Consider the following 19,595-nt stretch of genomic DNA (forward strand, 5'->3'; position numbering starts at 1 on the left):
CATGAGAGAATACAGAACAGAATAAAAAAATTTGTAGACTCACAGACCACAACCTGAATTCACATTAAGATAATCATTATGTGATGGTAGAAAAATTTTATAAACAGAACAAAAGATATAATATGGAACTCGTCTTTATTCTTCTATTCCTTTTCCAAGAGATGGCTCCTAACAGCTTCTGAAGATTGTTTTTGATGGGTTTGGGGAAGCAGGGAGCTCATATCCAGCTATGCTCTGGCTATTCCTGGTCTTATGGCAGGAGTGATCCCTGGCAGTTCTTGGAGGACCATATGTGGTACAGCTGATTTGAACTAGGGCCAGCAGGGAGCAAGGGGGCAAGAAACTGGTCTGCTTTTCTGGCTCGTTTTTGAATATTTTAGAACAGCCTAAGCCCACCAACATGTACCACTATATACGTTTATTTTTTGGTCATGGATGGCAGGGGATACAGTTTGGGGTCACATTTGGCAGCATTCGGGGCCTACTCCTGGTTCTGCTTAGGAATTGCTTCTGGTGATACTTAGGACCGTGTATTGCTGGGCATTGAATTGGGGTTTGTTGTTTATGCAGGCAAATGTCTTACCCCTGTACTATCTCTCTGTCCCTGTAGGTCTCCCTTTCCATTTCTTTGTTAAGGATGCATACAGTTTATCTTTGTTTTTTAGTGTGATAATGATGTGCTATGGTATAATCTTTTATCCATCTTGGGTTCTGTGGCTTGACTCATTTCCTAGTAGCTATAGATTTGTAGGGATTTGTTTGTCTAGTCTCCATTTGACTAGTGCTAGTGTTTTCATGTTTCTTTCCAACCTAACCTGGGTTAGCCATGTGCAAGACAAGTGCCTTACCCACTGTGCTATTGCTTTGGCCCCATCCCCAAGTTCTTAATAAAGATTCTACTTTAGAAGACTAATACATTATATACTTTATACTTAGACTTTATACTTATAAACATCTTTTGTCCTCAAAGTAGTCCTGTGAGTTAGATATTTATGATCTTTTTTTTTTATATATATGAGAGAATGGAGTCATGAAAGGTTAAGTAGCTTGCTCATGAGTCACAAGTTGAAGATGGGAGTCAAGGCTTATGCTGTACTCTGGCAACTTATATTATATGGAAATGCATATTTTGGTGACTTTAAAACAATTGAAGTAGCATGGGTTTATAACAAAGGTTTCAGGTATAATATCAGCTTTTTTATACTCATGTCATTATTAAAAGTCTTGTTTTCATTCATCACCATACAGTTGATTTCACAGTATTTGGATATACCCATTTTGGAGGTGTTCAAACATTCAGATATCTGATTTCCAGTCTAGAGTTTTAGTATCAGGATCTTTTTGCTCAGGAACTTGGTGTAGTTATGACTTAGAAAGGCTCCTAAAGTTCTAATGTATAGCATGGATTGAGAACTATAATTTTTAAATTAATGTAGTATTTATCTCATTCTCAGGGGACATTCAAAGAGAAAATTGCAGGTCCTGAAATGTAATATGATCAGAATCATTAATGTCATCCTCTGGTGTGTTGGAGTGTAAGCCTCAGCTTTAGATTCAAAATTAAAAGCTAAGAGTGGGGTTCCTGAGTTCAAGGGAAAAATCTCCCTTCGGCTTATGGCATTGGGATTTAGAGATACTGATCTTTCGTACTGCAGTTTTTACTCTATATATGCTGTGTGAGGGACTCCAGAATTTTTAGTACTTTTGCTTCGCCATTTTTGTAACAGGTGAAGCAAGAGGAAGTCATCCTTTGGGTTTGACTTTGCCTTATAAATAAGAGGAACAGAATAAAGAATTTGGGATTGAGATCCCCAACCTGTGAAGTGGGGTTCTGTTTGCTTGAAAGAAAGGCTACGGGGTTTTGGTGATTTTAAGAAAAGATGATTTATGTTTCATTTAGGGAAGAGTTGGATTGCAGATGGAATGAATTGTCATTCAGTAACTTTAAATAATGCTATACTGCTTGTTTTGTTTTTTTATAAGGCCTTTCTTTTCATTCTTGCTCCTACAATTCATCCAGTCTTCTTTTTCTTTCCATTAATGTTTCTTCCACCTTTCTTTTTCCTTCTGTGCCTCAGTACGACCAGTACAAGACGCCTATGGAGAACATTGGGCTGCAGGACTCCCTGTTGTCTCGATTTGACTTGCTGTTCATTATGTTAGACCAGATGGATCCTGAGCAGGATCGGGAGATCTCAGACCATGTCCTTAGAATGCACCGATATAGAGCCCCTGGAGAGCAGGATGGTGATGGTGAGTGGGTGAGGGAGTGAATTATATACATTTCTGCATTGCAGGTGAGAATTCTATGACTGAACTACCAATGCATCCAAGAACAACTTTGACAGTGGGTTTAGAGGTAGTTCTACTTGGATTATTTGTACTAAACCTAGATTATTTGTATTGCAAGATGTTTATTGCATTCTGGATTCTTGCCTTGTGAGTCCTATCTCTCTTTCCTTTCTGTTCTATAGAAGCAGTTTCATTTGGACTAACCTCCTCCTCTTTTCTCTTAACTTCGTTTTCTAGCTATGCCTTTGGGGAGTGCTGTGGATATCCTGGCTACAGATGATCCCAACTTTGACCCAGAAGATCAACAGGACACGCAAATATATGAGAAGCATGACAGCCTTCTACATGGGACTAAGAAGAAAAAGTGAGCATTCTTTCTGCCTCACCCTGCAGGGAACATGAGATTTTTGTCCTATGTGCGCATATAGATGTTGGAACTCAGGACATGTTGCTTCCCAGGCTCAGGTTTACAGGGAGTTCTGTGTGACTTTTCTTTTCTAGATCCCTGAATACGCTTTCCCCTAGCCAGATAATCTTGTGAATGTTGTGTGATTAAGTTACATTCTGATGATTTCCTGAAATAGAGACTCTAAAGATAATCTTAACTGATAGTGGGTATGCGATTATCAAGTCATGTGACAATTCTTGAGGAGCTTCGGGGAAAATTCTTAGATAGCAAACAGTGGAGGAGTTGCAAATAGTTTTGAAAGGAGATGAGATCAGTTGCTGAAGCAAGAAATGTAGGGTCCTGTATTTCAGTGTTTGCTTTATTTTGCAGTAGGAAATCTACCTAAAACTTTTGGTTTAAGAAGGGAGAATTTGGAGTGAGAAAATTTGATTTCACTTAAGCTGCCAAGTGATTTGTGATTTGCCACTTAAGTAACTGCCAATAATCCCTAAAATTCATATCTATAGAATGAAATTATAAATATTTGAGAGGGCCTTGTACATGTTCCCAGTGGGAATTATAAACATGTGTTCTGGGCCCTCTAGTCTTGTCCTCTTGCTTGGGGAGCAGTGCCATCACCCTGGGCAGATACTAAGCTGTGATGTAGAAGTGTAATTCATTGGCTATCCACCCAGGGAGAAGATGGTGAGTGCAGCTTTCATGAGGAAGTACATCCATGTGGCCAAAATGATTAAACCCATCCTAACACAGGAGTCAGCCACCTACATTGCAGAAGAGTACTCACGCCTGCGCAGCCAAGACAGCATGAGCTCGGACACTGCCAGGGTGAGTTTCTGAGCAGAAGCTGCTCCTGCCAGCCCTGTGCACCCAGAGCTCTGAGATCATGTCAACTTGGTGATTTCCTTATTATTGCTTTTCTTCAGATCTTTACCTTTTTTTTTTTTCTTTGTGATTCTTTATCTTTTCTTTCTGGGCTCAAAGGCTATAGTCCTGTTTTCTTTTACCAATGGGAAATGAAACGAGAACCATGGAGATAACATGTATCTCCTTGTTCCAAGTGACATTGGCCTCCAGAACCTGTAAACTCAGTATAAATGTCAGAGGAGGCTCCCCAGAAGGTGATTTTTGAATTGCACACTGACAAACAATTGGGTGACACATTGAGCAAGTAGGACAGCTGGCAAAGCTGTTTCTAGAAACAATATACGACTATCCATGAATTTATCGCAATCTGTTGGGTGGTTTCATTGCAGAAAGACAAGTTCACAAGCCTCAGCATGTGTACTAAACATGGATTTTTGGATTTAGACATGATCCTCGCTTACCTACAACACAGGATAGAACTTCTGCCTTCTGGATTTCTTTTGTTAGCACTTTCTTGACTTTCATATCACTGATTTGAAATGTTAGATTATTTTATTCATTGAACAGGCACTAGCTACCCTGTGCCTTTATTTATTTATTTATTTATTTTTTTTAAATTTTTTTTTCAAGTCCCCCCTGGCACTGCTAAGTGTTTACTCCTGGCTCTATGCTCAGGTGTCATTCCTGGCAGTGCTCAGGGATTGAACCATATGGAATTGAACCTGGGTCGGCCTCATGCCAGGCATATTCGCTATCTGCTGTGCTATTGCTCTGGCCCCTTGTATCAGAGTTGACATAGTTAATTGTAATACATTTGTTTTCAGGTTAAGTGGGAGCAAAATTATTAAGAAAGAAAATTTGTGCAAATTATTTATTGTATCTCATAATGAGGTCATTATTGTCTGAAGGTTTATTAAGCTTTTGTTGCTAGTTGATCATTCTCTTACTTCTGTTTCTGTATATTAGATAGCTGCAGATACACCTTGGTATCTAAACTGGTGTGTTTCTATGGATCTGACAGTATTAAAAAGTTGGGAGTTGTCACACAGCTACACTGTCCAGGAATGCAAGCACTAATGCTTATACCGCAGCTTTTGTGGGGCATGTTTTTAGCTGTCAGGGCTTCTGGATGTATAAGAGATGGGGGAAGGGTGTCTTCACTCAATCCAAAAAAGTCCTGGGGATGTCAGCTCAAATACGGAGGCATACTTGGAATTGGATGGAATTGGATTGGTGATTCTGCAAAGAGCTATAGATAAGTGGAAGTAAGGCATTTGCCTTGCATGCATAAGGACTGTGGTTCTAATCCTGGCATCCCGTATGGTCCCCCAAGACTGCCAGGAGCAATTTCTGAGCATAGAGTCAGGAGTAACCTCTGTTGAAGTGGTAGTTGTAGATAGTTGTCTGGTCGACTCTGGGGAGCATACTGGGTACCAGGAACCTGGATTGATAGTATACAAGGCAAGCCCACCTTACTGTCATTCTGGCACCAACCCTCTTTCTTTTTTCTTTTTTTTTTTTTGCCCTTTTTGGGCACACCGGGTGATTGCTGAGTAATTGCTCTTGGCTTTGGGGACCATATGGGATGCCTGGGGATCGAACTGTGGTCCATCCTAGACTAGTGTGTGCAAGGCAGGTGCCTTATAGCTTGCGCCACTGCTCTGGCCCCCCTCTTTTTTTATTTTTAATAATTACATTATTTAAGCACTGTGGTTACAAAATTGTTCATGATTGAGTTTCAGTCATACAACAACCTTCACCAGTGCACTTTTCCCACTACCATGTCCCTTGTTTCCCTACCTCTCCCACCCTCCCACCCTCTCACCTTCTCCCTTCTCTCTCTCTCTCTCTCTCTCTCTCTCTCTCTCTCTCTCTCTCCTTTTTTTTTATTGTTTTTTTGTTTTTTGGGTCACACCCGCCAGCGCTCAGAGGTTACTCCTGACTCTGTGTTCAGAAATTGCTCCTGGCAGGTTTCGGGGGACCGTATGGGATGCCAGGATTTGAACCACAGTCCTTATGCATGCAAGGCAAATGCCTTACCTCCATGCTATCTCTCCGGCCCCCCTCCTTTTCTTTTTTAACACTATGACCAATGCTTTGTTTTGAAGCTTTCTTTTCCTTTTTTTAAATTAATATCTTTATTTAAACACCTTGATTACAAATATGATTGTAGTTGAGTTTCAGTCATGTAAAGAGCACTGCCCTTCACCAGTGCAACATTCCTACCACCAGTGTCCCAAATCTCCCTCCTTCTCATCCCCCACCCCCACCTGTACTCTATACAGGCTTTCTACTCCCTCATTCATTTGCATTGTTAAGATAGTTCTCAGTGTAGTTATTACTCTAACTGCACTCATCATGATGAGCTTCATGTCATGACCTGGACTTTCCAGCCCTCCTGTCTTTTGTCTCTGAGAATTATTGCAAAAATTTCTTTCATTTGTTTTTTAAAGACCATAGATGAGTGAAACTATTCTGCGTCTGTATCTCTCTTCCTCTGACTTATTTCACTCATCATAATAGATTCCATGTACATCCATGTATAGGAAAATTTCATGACTTCATCTCTCCTGATGGCTGCATAATATTCCATTGTGTATATGTACCACAGATTCTTTAGCCATTCATCTGTTGAAGGGCATCTTGGTTGTTTCCAGAGTCTGGCTATTGTAAATAATGCTACAATGAATATAGGTGTGAGGAAGGAATTTTTGTGTTGTACTTTTGTGTTCCTAGGGTATATATCTAGGAGTGGTATAGCTGGATCCTATGGGAGCTCAGTTTCCAGGTTCTGGAGGAATCTCCATATCACTTTCCATAAAGGTTGAACTAGATGGCATTTCCACCAGCAGTGAATAAGAGTTCCTTTCTCACCACATCCCCGTCGGCACTGCTTGTTCTCATTCTTTGTGATATGCGCCAATCTCTGTGGTGTGCGATGGTATGTCATATTGTTTTGATTTGCATCTTTCTGATGATTAGTGATGTGGAACATTTTTTATGTGCCTTTTGGCCATTTGTATTTCTTTTTTGTCAAAGTGTCTATGCATTTCTTTTCCCCATTTTTTGATGGAATTAGATTTTTTTTTTCTTATAAAGTTCTGTCAGTGCCTTGTATATTTTGGATATTAGCCCCTTATCTGAACGGTATTGGGTGAATTGTTTCTCTCACTCAGTGAGTGGCTCTTGTATCCTGGGCGCTATTTCCTTTGATGTGCTGAAGCTTCTCAGCTTAATATATTCTCATCTGTTTATCTCTGTTTCCACTTGTTTGGAGAGTGGTGTTTCCTCCTTAAAGATGCCTTTAGTCTCAATGTCATGAAGTGTTTTACCTATGTGTTGTTCTATATACCTTATAGTTTCAGGTCTTATATCAAGGTTTTGGATTTGGATTTGACCTTGGTACATGGTGTTAGCTGGGGATCTGATTTCGCTTTTTTGTAAGTGGCTAACCTGTTATGCCAACATCATTTGTTGAAGAAGCTTTCCTTGCTCCATTTAGGATTTCTCACTCCTTTATCAAAGATTAATTGATTATATATCTGGGGGAACATTCTCTGAGTACTCATGTCTATTCCACTGATCTGAGGGTCTGTCTTTATTCCAATACCATGCTGTTTTGATAACTATTGCTTTGTAATACAATTTAAAGTTAGGGAAAGTAATGCCTCCCATATTCCTTTTCCCACGGATTGCTTTAGTTATTCGATGGTATTTATTGTTCCAAATGAATTTCAGAAGTGTTTGATCCACTTCTTTGAAGAATGTCATGGGTATCTTTAGAGGGATTGCATTAAATCTGTACAATGCTTTGGGGAGTATTGCCATTTTAATTACATTAATCCTGCCAATCCATGAGCAGGGTATGTGTTTCCATTTCCGTGTGTCCTCTCTTATTTCTTGGAGCAGGGTTTTATAGATTTCTTTATATAGGTCCTTCACATCTTTGGTCAAGTTGACTCCAAGATATTTGAGTTTGTGTGGCACTAGTGTGAATGAATGGGGTTGTTTTCTTAATGTCCATTTCTTCCCTGTCATTATTGGTGTATAAAAAGGCCATTGATTTTTGTGTGTTAATTTTGTAGCCTACCACCTTGCTATATGAATCTATTGTTTCTTGAAACTTTTTGGTAGTCTGTAGGGTTTTCTAAGTAGATTATCATGTCATCTGCAATCAGTGAGAGCTTGACTTCTTCCTTTCCTATCTGGATTTCCTTGATATTTTTTTCTTGCCTAATACTATAGCAAGTACTTCCAGTACTATGTTGAATAGGAGTGGTGAGGGAGGACAGCCTTGTCTTGTACCAGAATTTAGAGGGAAGGCTTTTAGTTTTTCTCCATTGAGGATAATATTTGCCATTGGCTTGTGGTAGATGGCCTTAACTATATTGAGAAAGGTTCCCTTTATTCCCATCTTGCTGAGAGTTTTTATCAAGAATGGGTGTTGGACTTTATCAAATGCTTTCTCTGCATCTATTGATATGATCATATGATTTTTATTTTTCTTGTTGTTTATATTGTGTATTATGTTGATAGATTCCCAGATGTTAAGCCGTCCTTGCATTCCTGGGATGAAACCTACTTGATTGTAGTGAATGATCCTCTTGATGAGGCATTGAATCCTATTTGCCAGGATTTTGTTGAGGAATTCTGCATCTGTGTTTATCAGGGATATTGGTCTATAATTTTCCTTTTTGGCAGCATCTCTGTCTGGTTTTGGTATCAAGGTGATGTTGGCTTCATAAAAGCTATTTGGAAGTATTCCCATTTTTTCAATTTCATGAAAGAGCCTGCCCAGGATTGGTTCCTCTTGAAAGTTTGGAAGAATTCATTAGTGAATCCATCTGGACCTGGGCTTTTTTTGTCTTTGGGCACACATTTGATTACCTTTTTAATTTCCTCAATAGTGATGGGGGGGTGTTTAGGTGTTCTACATACTCCTTATTCAACCTTGAAAGAATATAAGAGTCCAAGAATTTATCCATTTCTTCCAGGTTCTCATGTTTAGTGTCATAGTTTCTCAAAGTAGTCTGATTACCCTTTGAATCTCTGCAATATCTGTAGTGATCTCCCCCTTTTTATTTCTAATACAGGTTATCAAGTTTCTCTCTCTCTTTCTTTGTGAGTTTTGCCAATGGTCTATCAATCTTGTTTATTTTTTCAAGGAACCAACTTCGGCTTTTGTTGATCTTTCGGATTTTTTTTTTTCCCACTTCATTGATTTCTGCTCTACAAGCTTTCTTTTCTAATCTGGACAGGTTCCAGTATCTCAAAGGACCTCTTGCTAAATAAGTTATTCTAGCTGTGGTTTTTGTGGATTGGTAAATCCCTCGGAACTCCTTCAGTTCTGCTGGTGCATACAGGATTTTGAACAGCTTTTTCAATGATTTAATAATTGGAATTTTTAATGAAATTATAAGCTTTCTAAATCATTAACTGCTTTGGCAAGTTTGCATTTAAATATAGATTGTTTTGGGTTTTAAATGTTATATTGAATATAACTGATGACATGGAAAACTTTGAAAATAGAAGTGATAAGCACCTACATTACTGCAGCATCATTCAGTGTGATAGGAGGGAGGGGTGATAGGAAGAAACAGTTATTCCTTAGTTCTGATCCCTGATTAGGTCATTCTGATATTTCATTAATTATGCCTTAATATCTTTGTCCCTTTCCCTATATTCCTCCCTCCTTCCCTCAATACACACACACACACACACACACACACACACACACACACACTCACTCACACACACAATCTCTCTCTTCCCCCCCCCCCCTCTCTCTCTCTCTCTCACTCTTCCTGGATCATATTTATTTTGGTATATTTTATATGGTAGCTAAAGAGATTGTGGTACTTTGAATCCTTTGGTTACACTTAATAGAGCTTTTCTAGTATTGTATTCCATTTCTGTACAGTAAGATTGTGCTACGCCTCAGGAATTTGGATAAATAAAGTATCCGTGTTTTCTTGCACAGACTTCTCCAGTTACAGCCAGGACACTGGAAACTCTGATTCGATTGGCCACTGCCCATGCAAAGGCCCGCATGAGCAAGACTGTAGATCTGCAGGATGCAGAGGAAGCAGTGGAGCTGGTCCAATATGCGTATTTCAAGAAGGTAAGCTGCATGGGGCCGGAGAGGTGGAGCTAGAGGTAAGGTGTCTACCTTGCGTAGGATCCCCAGGCGTCCCATATGGTCCCCCCAAGCCATGAGGGATTTCTGAGCGCATAGCCAGGAGTAACCCCTTATCATCAAACGGGTGTGGCCCAAAAACCAAAAAAAAAAAAAAAAAAAAAAGAAGGTAAGCTGCAGATTGCAGCAGATGCGTGGGCATGAGCGACTGACTTTTCAGAACATTTCTCTAGCCATTTTCAAGACCAACATCTATATTTGCACCCAAGGCATCATCTCTTCTTTTTCTGGAACCCTGGATACCAGTGGCTCTCAATCCTGATGTTTGTTAAAACCAACCAGAATGAGTTAAAATCCTGTTTCCAAGCCCCATAATAGTTCCCAGAGATATTGCTTGAGTTAATGCTATAGCTCTTTTGTTTGTTTGTTTGTTTGTTTTTGGTTGCTCCTGTCTCTGTGCTCAGAAATTGCTCCTGGCAGGCACAGGAGACCATATGGGATGCCAGGATTTGAACCACCATCCATCCTTGGTTGGCTGCGTGCAAGGCAAACGTCCTACCACTGTGCTGTCTCTCAGGCCCCAATAGCTTTGATCATCAGTTTTCTGTCTACCCTGTTTTATTTTTCTCCTACAAAATAAGGTGCTCCTCAAATATTGGCCTTGATCATCTATTTGGACCTTTCTCCTGGGCATTGTGTTCTATTGGTCTGTCAAAAACTCATGTCAGAAGTTTAGTTTACACACTTGCCTCTTCCATTTTCTTATTTCTATTGTGACACTGTGTCTGTTATTTGAGATAGTAAACCTGACATTTTTTTCCTTGTTTTCCCACCCTTTCCCTGATCTGGCAAATTAATGCTTTGGGGGCTAGATGAAGGTCTGATGTTTTATTTGTTTACAGGTATTTTATTTTTGACAGGAAGGGCATTGACTTAAATACCTGAATTTTATAAAGAAAGATATGGTTACTCACTTAATTATTATGGACTATTACCACCACCACCACCACCACCACCACCACCACTCCCATTGATTACTTAATTTGTTAAACTCTCATTGAGGACCTACTTATGTGAAAGGCATTGAACAGGAGAAGTAGAGTGAGTCAGGGTGACTTGGTACAGGGACTTTTGTTTGTTTGGGTTTTTGTTGTTTTGGTTTTTGGGTCACACCTGGCAGCACTTAGGGGTTCCACCTGGCTCTGCTCTCAGAAGTCACTCCTGGCAGGTTCGGGAGACCAGATGGGATGCTGAAATTTGAACTGTGGCCCGTTGTGTGTTGGCCACATGCATGGCAAATTGCCTTACCGCTGTGCTATTGCTCCAGCTGTTTTTACATTTTTTTATTGAATTACCATGACATCCAGAGTTAAAAAGTTGATAATTTAGTTTCAGTCATACACTGTTTCCACCTGTTGTCCCTTTATCAGCGTTCATTTCCTGCCACCAATTTCCCCACTTTTCCGTCTATCCTACCTCTCTCTTTTTCCTTCTTAATTTTTTAGGCACCGTGGTTTGCAATATTGTTAATGCAAGGGTATCACGGATATTACTATATTTCCTTTGAGCACCCAGTTCTTGTTCAGAGTGATCATCCCATCTATTATCATAATGATTTCCCCCATTTCTCTTGTTTTGGATATTATAATACTATGGTTTTGTGTTTTGTGTTTGTTGTTTTTAATTCTGCAAATGAGTACAATCCTTCTATGTAAGGGATAAGGACTCTTGCTTAGAATTCTGTACTCAGTTTTTTGGCATCCTTCCAAGCCATGACTTCCTTCCAGCCATAACATTTGTCTTGGTCCTAGGTTCTAGAGAAGGAAAGGAAACGTAAGAAGCGAGATGAGAGTGAATCAGAGGCAGAAGATGAAGAAGAGAGTGGCCAGGAAGTCCAGGAGCAGAAGAAGAAGAGGTAGTGTTGGGGAGAAGAAAAATGAAATAAAAAAAATATCAGGGCTGGACTGAGGGGTGGTGGGTGGACCAAGTTCAGAGGGTGATAAGAATGGAGCTTCCTGGATCCTGAATCTAGCAGGATTATAGGCAGTTGGCCATTTCATACTAAGGGAATGCTCATCCATAGGAACTCATTCAGAGGTTTCAGAATATGCATTCCAAATTCTTTTCCTAGGATTATTTTTCCTTCTTGTGCCTCTTGTTGATATTTCAAAAAGCTTTAGGAAATAGGGCTTAATTTATTCGGTAGACATTTGGCTTTTTTGTTTGGTTGGTTGTCTTTGTTTTTAATAAAAAGTAATAGTTTGTACAGGCCTAGCTCCCTTTTTCTGTTGTAATGGGGCTCCAAAACTTTTCTTTGTTTTTGGGTATTTTTAGGAGGAGGACTCGTCGCTCAGATGCCAAGGATGGGGAGTCCTATGACCCCTATGACTTCAGTGACACAGAAAAAGAAATGCCTCAAGGTAAGTGACACCCCTTCCTGAAGAAAGGTTGTTGCTTTTACTCTTGCCTCTTGATTCCCTTTTCTGGTCTGTTCTCATTCATCTCTGATGAGGGTCCTGCAAGGATTGCAGGCTCCAACCTAAATTTTATTTGGACCATTCACAGCAAAAACTTTTTTGCTCTCTTGTTGAACTGTTGACTAGTACAAGCATCCTCAAATTTTACATCATTTAGTAGTTCGTCCCATGTTTCTTTAATGACTCTAGAAGAACTTTAGGAAATCAGTGTTGAGTAAGAATCAGAGATTAGAGAAGATAATTTCTTGGTGTTTGTAAAAAGGCTTCACCCTGTTCTTTTTCTCTCTGCAACCACTTGTCCTTGAAAGTGCACACACCAAAGACAGCAGACACGCAGGAGACTAAAGATTCACAGGAGACCAAGGAGGCCGAGTCCCAGAAAGTGGAATTGAGTGAATCCAGGTGAGTTGGAAAGTGAATTTTGTGTGCTGCTGTGGCAGTTTTCCCTCTGGAAAAAGGAAAATACTGTTCCTCTACAGAGCTCAAAATTGGAGGCCCAATGCTTTTAACAACACTTTGGTTTGTGTGTATGTGTGTGTGTGGTGGGAGCGATGGTGGTTTGGATCACACCTGGCAATGTTCAGAGCTAACTCCTAGCTCTGCATTCAGGGATCATTTTTGGTCATATGGTCTTTCAAAAGTACTCACTGTACTTTTGTTCTGGACCCCCCCCCCCCAAAAAAAAAAACAAAACACTTTAATATTTTGATGATAGGGCCGGAACTGTGGTGCAAGCAGTTGAGTGTTTGCTTTGCATGCGCTAACATTGGAAGGACCACGGTTCAATCCCCCGATGTCCCATATGGTCCCCCAAGCTGGGAGCGATTTCTGAGCGCATAGCCAGGAGTAACCCATGAGCATCACCGGGTGTGGCCCAAAAAGCAAAAAAATATTATTTTTTGATGATAACTTCAAGGTTATAACAATACTTGCATAAATAGTGAACAACTCTTTTATTACCCAGAGAATTCCCAGTGGTTTATGTTTCATTATTTGCTGTATCAATACTTAGCTCTAAAAATTTCAAGCATCTTGTGAGGGTCAGGAGAAGAGTTAGAGTAAAGGCAAAATTTTGTCTCTTTGATTTTGGGTTAATGTATATTAATATATTTTATATGTGTTCATGTTTACATATTTTCCCCAACACCATTTGTTGCCTCATTTTAAGATATTTAAACCATTTTTTTAAAAAAAATATTAATGTTTTCTCCTCTACTTTCCTTCTGTTGCTGTGTTTGGGGTTGGGAATTGCTTATACTTGGTCATGTGCTAGATAGAGGTGGCATATTTCATGTGATGCTGGGGATCCCAAAGGGCTGTGTTTTACTGGGTTCACACAATACCAGGAATCAGACTAAGCCTCAAGCCTACAAGCTCTACCATTGAGCTATCCCTGAACCTAGAATTTTTATTTTTGAACCTAGAATTTCAAAAATTTTTATTTATAAACTTGTTCTCCATACCAAAGATACTCAATAGCTAAGGTTTTCTTTTTCTTTTTTTTTAATACCTCAGGCATATTACAATATACCTACTGAAAAATAGAAAAGACTAAAGTATTTAGGTAAAAAAGCATAGTACAGTGAATTGTGATTTTTATCCCACATTGTAGTGATTGTCTGATTTGAAAATTTTTGAATCTGGGCCGGAGAGATAGCATGGAGGTAAGGCGTTTGCCTTGCATGTAGAAAGACAGGGGTTCAAATCCCAGCATCTAACATGGTCCCCCGAGCCTGCCAGGAGCGATTTCTGAGCATAGAGCCAGGAGTAACCCCTGAGCACTGCAGGGTATGACCAAAAAAAAATGAAAGAAAAAAAGAAAGTTTCTGAATCAGAGGCCAGAGAGATAGAACAGTGGTAGGATGTTTGCCTTGCATGCAAGGTTTTTGGGCCACACCTGGTGATGCTCAGGGGTTACTCTTCGTTCTGCACTCAAAAATTGCTCCTGGCTTGGGGGACCATATGGGACACCGGGGATCGAACCAAGGTCTGTCCTGGATTAGCTGCAGGCAAAGCAAATGCCTGATCGCTGTGCTATCTCTCCAGCCCCATTGCTGATTTTTTTTAAATATATACAAAGCTCTATAATATAGCAAGTGTGGCCTAAAAAGGGGGATGCCCAAATGTGGAGCAACCAATAAAGGCAGGAGTGTGTGTAAAATAGTATGAGGGGACATCTGTTTAACATGGTTTTCCCAATGGAGATATAACTGAGAGCATTTGGGTCTGCTTACTATTTCTTACCCACTCCCTTACTTCCTACCTCGGGCAGGTTGAAGGCCTTCAAGGCAGCCCTCTTAGAAGTGTTTCAGGAAGCTCACGCACAGTCGGTGGGTATGAATCGCCTCACGGAATCCATCAACCGGGACAAAGAAGAACCCTTCTCTTCCGAGGAGATCCAGGCTGCCCTGAACAAGATGCAGGATGACAACCAGGTCATGGTGTCCGAGGGCATCATCTTCCTCATCTGAGGATGCCTCATCGTTGAACTTTGGGCTTCTGCAAGAAAATTTCTCCTATATTTCCTTCCCTCGCCTCCACTCCCTTGACCATTCCACTGTCTTTGCCTTCATTACTTGAATAACAGTGTTGAACTGAACTGAGGTTGTGGGTTTGGGACTCGGTGGAAGCTTTGAGAATGAGTATCAAACAGGGACATGGAAGCAGAAAAGAGAGTGATTAGATAGACCAAGCATCTTTGCTCTAAGCAACTGGTTCCCATCACAAGAACAAACCAGACCTTTATTTTTCAATAAATAACTTGAATCCTGTTTCGTTTTATGGAATAGGGGGGCATAATTGGTCTCTTTATCCTTTCTATTTGTTGACTATTTCTTTTCTCCCAGCACTTACCGGTCATTTAAGGAGCAGTCTGGGGGCTTTTATGCTGGTGGAGAGATGCTCTTGAGGCAGGTTCTGAGCTCAATTTTCTCTATACCAGTTGTGATTAGTAGTACATTATTATTATATTAGTATTCGTATAATTACCCAAGGCCTGGAATAAACGTAGCCTATATTTTTACTGTACTCATGGCCTTAACGACTGTATGTTTAAAGCATGGGAGTAATTTTCTTGGCTGGATCCCAGTTCAGTATTAAAGCAGGCAATATATTTTTTTTTCTTGACAGCTCTGTCCTGCAGTTTATTTGCTGTATTTTTTTTTCTTTGTTGTTCCAAGTCACCACAAGGTGGCAGCAGAGTGTCATGCTCGTTGCAGAGTAGGGCTTCAGGTAGTGTGGATTCATTCCTCAATGACACCAGCATCTATTGATGAAAATTGTGCAGCCTTAACCCTGCTGAATTGAACCAGTGAAATAGCTACAGGAGGCCAGCGTGTTAAAGCTCAGAAGACTCATCTTCTGCTTAGATTCTTGTGAGATAATAACCCTTCATGAAGAAATAATACCTGACATATCAGATTCCTCAATATTGGGCATTTTGTTCATGGAAAGAACTTTTACTGGATTCTTGTGAAACAGATTATCTTTGACTAACCAGCCCTTAAAAGTTTGTTCGTTTTTTTTGTTAAGACATTTGTAGAAACCCTGGGGAACGTTTATATTTCTGTATGGTTTGGATAATTTATGAAGAATATGTAAGGCTGTCTAAATTAAAGGAAGACCAAAAAGTGTGTGACTTTATGGGGGGCCTGAATCACAGGATTAGAAGTTGCTCTGAAAAAGAAGAGTTATCTAGTTCCTAAGTGTAGTGCATCATTGAGGTACTTGTGTTGGTTTTGGGGCTACGCCTGGCCATCTCCAGTGCTTATCTCTGGCTCTCCATCCGGGATTTATCAAACATTCCTGGCAGAGTTTAGGGGACTATATGGAATGATGTGAATCAAATCTGGGTTAGCAGTAGGCAAGGTAAGTATCATGCCCCTGTGCTATCACTCCAATCCCCAATGGTACTTTAACATTTTATATACATTTTATATACATACATTTTTCATACCATAAGATGCACTTTTTTCCCCACAAGATGCAACTTGTGGAGTGAATGCCACCTGGAACTGAAGCTTGAGTGCAGAGGAGGAGAGCATACAGTGAAAATATAATATAAAAAATATGATATATATTCACCATGATTTACTTAAAGTACTGTCAGCAGGAGGGTTTCATATATGTACTCTCTTGATATCTGACCACACTTCCTACCAGTGTTCCTTTCCCTCTGCCCAGGGTCTCAGGGTCCCCGCCCTCTACTTGTTTCTGTGGGAGTAACTCCCACCCTCACCATAAAGCACATTATCAGAAGATTTTCTTTTATTTCTTATGGCCTGGGTTTCCCCTCCCCTGCCCTGAATGGAATACAAAATTGTGATGCTTGCTCTTCACAGGAAAGAAATTGAAGTCCTTTTGGAAGTGAAGTGAGGGCCAGTGGATTTAAATTGCTGCTTCACAGACCATATCCTTGGGTTGTATATGGTTCCAAAGGAGAACCATATGTTGAGCACCAGCATTGAGTCTAGATTGTGCTGCAGTGGTTCAAAAATAGAATTTTGTACTTGGGAGGCTTGCAGATTGTCGGGCTGTGTGTGTCTTGTGCCCACAAAAATTGTAAAATAAATATGCAAATGAGTATCAGGAATGGAGAAAACTTGGTTTAAAGAAAAGTGCTATTTTCTGGTGTTTCTGTGATCTCTTCCAAATCATTTATTGAAATAAATGATTTATTGACCAAAGGATTTATTGATAATGTTGTGTATGTAAACATTTTAATGGGATTATTATGTTACTGACCCTACCCTGATCGGTGATTGTGCCCTACCCTAGGCATTCTGGCATTCTGCTCCCACCCTAGGGTGGTACCTGATTCTGGGGCATAAAAGCAAGGGTCTGTGGAAGGCGAGAGGCTTTTTGTCCTGGACCTATTCTTAAGCCTTTTGGCTTCGGCCTCTTCACAGAATAAAGAGCTGTTTTCTTCAGAAGCCTGACTGCCTGTTGGCTTTCTTCCTACCACATTCATCTCAGAACCGCCGACTGAACAGGGTAATAGACGTGTGGTCCGAGCTGGAGGAGAAAGGCCTCATCCTCCATCCCTCCATCAGTCAACTTCTTCAGGGGCTGACTTGCAACAGATAGGACTCTTGTTCTCTATCTTTGCTTCTGTTCTGAAGCTTGGAAGCCATAGCCAGCCATGCTCAGGTCTTATTTCTGGCTTTGTGCTCTGAGATCACTCCTGGAGGTACTTAGAGGAACCTGTGCAGTGTTGGTGATTAATCTGGGGTCAGCAGTATCGTAAGGCAAGTGCCTTACCTTGTATGTAATTTCTTTGTGTTGTCCCTGCTCTCTGCTTCACCCTTGAGGTAGCCAAAGTACAGAGTAGGGGCATAGGGAGATGCACCCAATATCTTGATAATAGCAGAATCTCATAGATCCTTTGCTGACAGTAAAGACCTCTGCAGATTTAATAATGAAAGAAGACTCGGTCAGCAGCCAAAATAAGCACTATTAATTGTAATGAAATACCTTGGAAACTTAAGAGATTTTTAAATCTTGCATGTATTGTTTTCCTTTGGGGGGCCGTGCACTCCGGCTTTGCTCAGGGATCTATTCCTGGTGGAGCTTGGGGAACTGACTATATGCAGTACTAGGTTCTAAACCCAGATAGTCATGTATAAAGAAAAGAAAGTGTCACCCACAGACCATCTCTTTCAGCATTAGAGGAAGCATTTAAAGAACAGATTCCTACATACTATTTCTGGGTTCATGATTACTGTGGAAACCGGGAGTAGGTCCTTAAAGAGGGGTTTGATCCCTTCCTATAGGTCAATCCCAGAGGCTGTAGTGTTGGCACAATGCCAAGAAGGAACTCGACCCAAATTCTCTCACATTTTATTCCCAAATTCTTCACATTCAAGTTTGTCATCTGACATTGTAAGCCTGTGGGTTTTAGGGACAAGAAGCCATGCTACTCAAGTTCTTAACTCTTCTGGGTAACTCAAGTATTAATATGAAAATATAGTTTTTCTTACAGATAGATAATTTGGTATGTGTTGCCGAGTATCGATTTGGCGAGTCACTTCAGAGCATCATGCTATTCATCTGTAGATTAAAGGGATCACTGCTTTCTTGTGTGCTTGTCTCAGAGCAGAGGGTGTGAGACAAGGAACTGTTCCATAGTCTCCATTGTTAGAGCAAATTCCAGCCTTCACTGGAAAAAAATGGTCCATGTTGATAAGTTAAAAAATATTTCTTTGATCAGAACCATTTAAAACTATTTCTTCCCTCTATGAGTTGCACTGTCCATGAGTCAGTTCCTGCTGCTCTGACATAAAAGCTTTACATGGAATCTTGACTTCTAGTTTGTGGCAATAGTCTTTATTTTAGTTGTTTATTTGTTCTTCTTTCTTAAAAAATTAGACTCACCAGGAAGGTGTTTAATACTTGGGAACTTAGGGATGCTGGCCATAGGATGTGGGGCCTCACATATACTAGTCATGGGCTCTGTATTTTATTTCCTCAACACTGACCTTTTGTTTTTAAGCCTCTTCCAAGAGCTAAATCTGTTCAGAGTGGCAGTGTTAGGATCCTCACCACATTCTTGTGAGATTGGCTCAGTAAGAAAACATGGAGGAGGAAGAGGAAGAGACAGACTGAGAAACCAAAGATTTGGTATCAGTTCTCTCCACCTCGTCTTTTCTGATATTTTTAATTCAGTTGCCCTAATACCTCTAGATTTTTTTTGGAGGGGCCATCTACCCAATGGGTTTGAGTGGAATAAAGGAGATATATGAGTCATCTGTGTGCTAACCAGCTCTGCTCAGTCCCAAGGACAGCTGTATCAGTCTTGACCTGTATCCCAACTTGTCTCCTCAGCAATGCCCAGTCACCAACACTTCTGGTTTCCCGTAGGGAAGGACAGAGGTTTGCATTCTGCTCTAGGAAATGGGTTCTGTGTTTAAATTCCTGACTTGTGGATGGTCTTGAAAGTTGAAGGTCATAAAAAGTTAAAAAATAATGTATTTTAAAATAAATGTATTTTTTGTTATCAGTGAGTGCTTGATTTATAAACCTGTTTTCATATCTGTGTATCCAGGACTATGTGAAAATTTTGGAGGTCAATAGGGGTCTCGAGTGGAAAAAGTTGAGGCAACCCTGGTTATTTATTGCCTGAATGGGCCGACCACTTCCTTAAGGGGAAATACTTGTGTTTTTGTTGCATGTGTGTACGTGTGTTTCTGTGTGCTTGGAAAAGGAGGTAGTTAAATGAGGTGATCACTGAGGTTCCTTGCAGTCATGACTGATCTTTAACACCCAGTATCCATTTTACCCAAAAGACATTTTAGCCCTGAAATCATTGGAGCCTTTTGGCATGTTGTTCGGCATCTTGTTCAGTGACCTTTGAGGGAAGTGATGCCTGTACCACTCCATTTTGTGGATAAAGCTGTATAGCTTTCAATGATCTCAGTTT

The 19,595-nt window shown here is 40.3% G+C and overlaps 1 protein-coding gene across 2 annotated transcripts in view; it reads left to right on the forward strand.

Moving 5' to 3' along the window:
• Positions 1-15,293, forward strand: part of MCM3 (minichromosome maintenance complex component 3) — a 28,804-nt gene extending 13,511 nt beyond the window's left edge. For both annotated transcript variants that reach the window (XM_049765486.1, XM_049765487.1), the window contains 8 exons: positions 2,079-2,253; positions 2,530-2,656; positions 3,376-3,526; positions 9,546-9,686; positions 11,513-11,616; positions 12,036-12,121; positions 12,487-12,580; positions 14,451-15,293. In XM_049765486.1, the coding sequence (XP_049621443.1) occupies positions 2,079-2,253; positions 2,530-2,656; positions 3,376-3,526; positions 9,546-9,686; positions 11,513-11,616; positions 12,036-12,121; positions 12,487-12,580; positions 14,451-14,649 (1,077 nt within the window). In that variant the 3' untranslated portion in view covers positions 14,650-15,293. The remainder of the gene's footprint in view (positions 1-2,078; positions 2,254-2,529; positions 2,657-3,375; positions 3,527-9,545; positions 9,687-11,512; positions 11,617-12,035; positions 12,122-12,486; positions 12,581-14,450) is intronic.
• Positions 15,294-19,595: the final 4,302 nt, after the last annotated feature.

This window comes from Suncus etruscus, chromosome 18 (assembly GCF_024139225.1).
Source record: "Suncus etruscus isolate mSunEtr1 chromosome 18, mSunEtr1.pri.cur, whole genome shotgun sequence".
Taxonomy (NCBI): Eukaryota; Metazoa; Chordata; class Mammalia; order Eulipotyphla; family Soricidae; genus Suncus; species Suncus etruscus.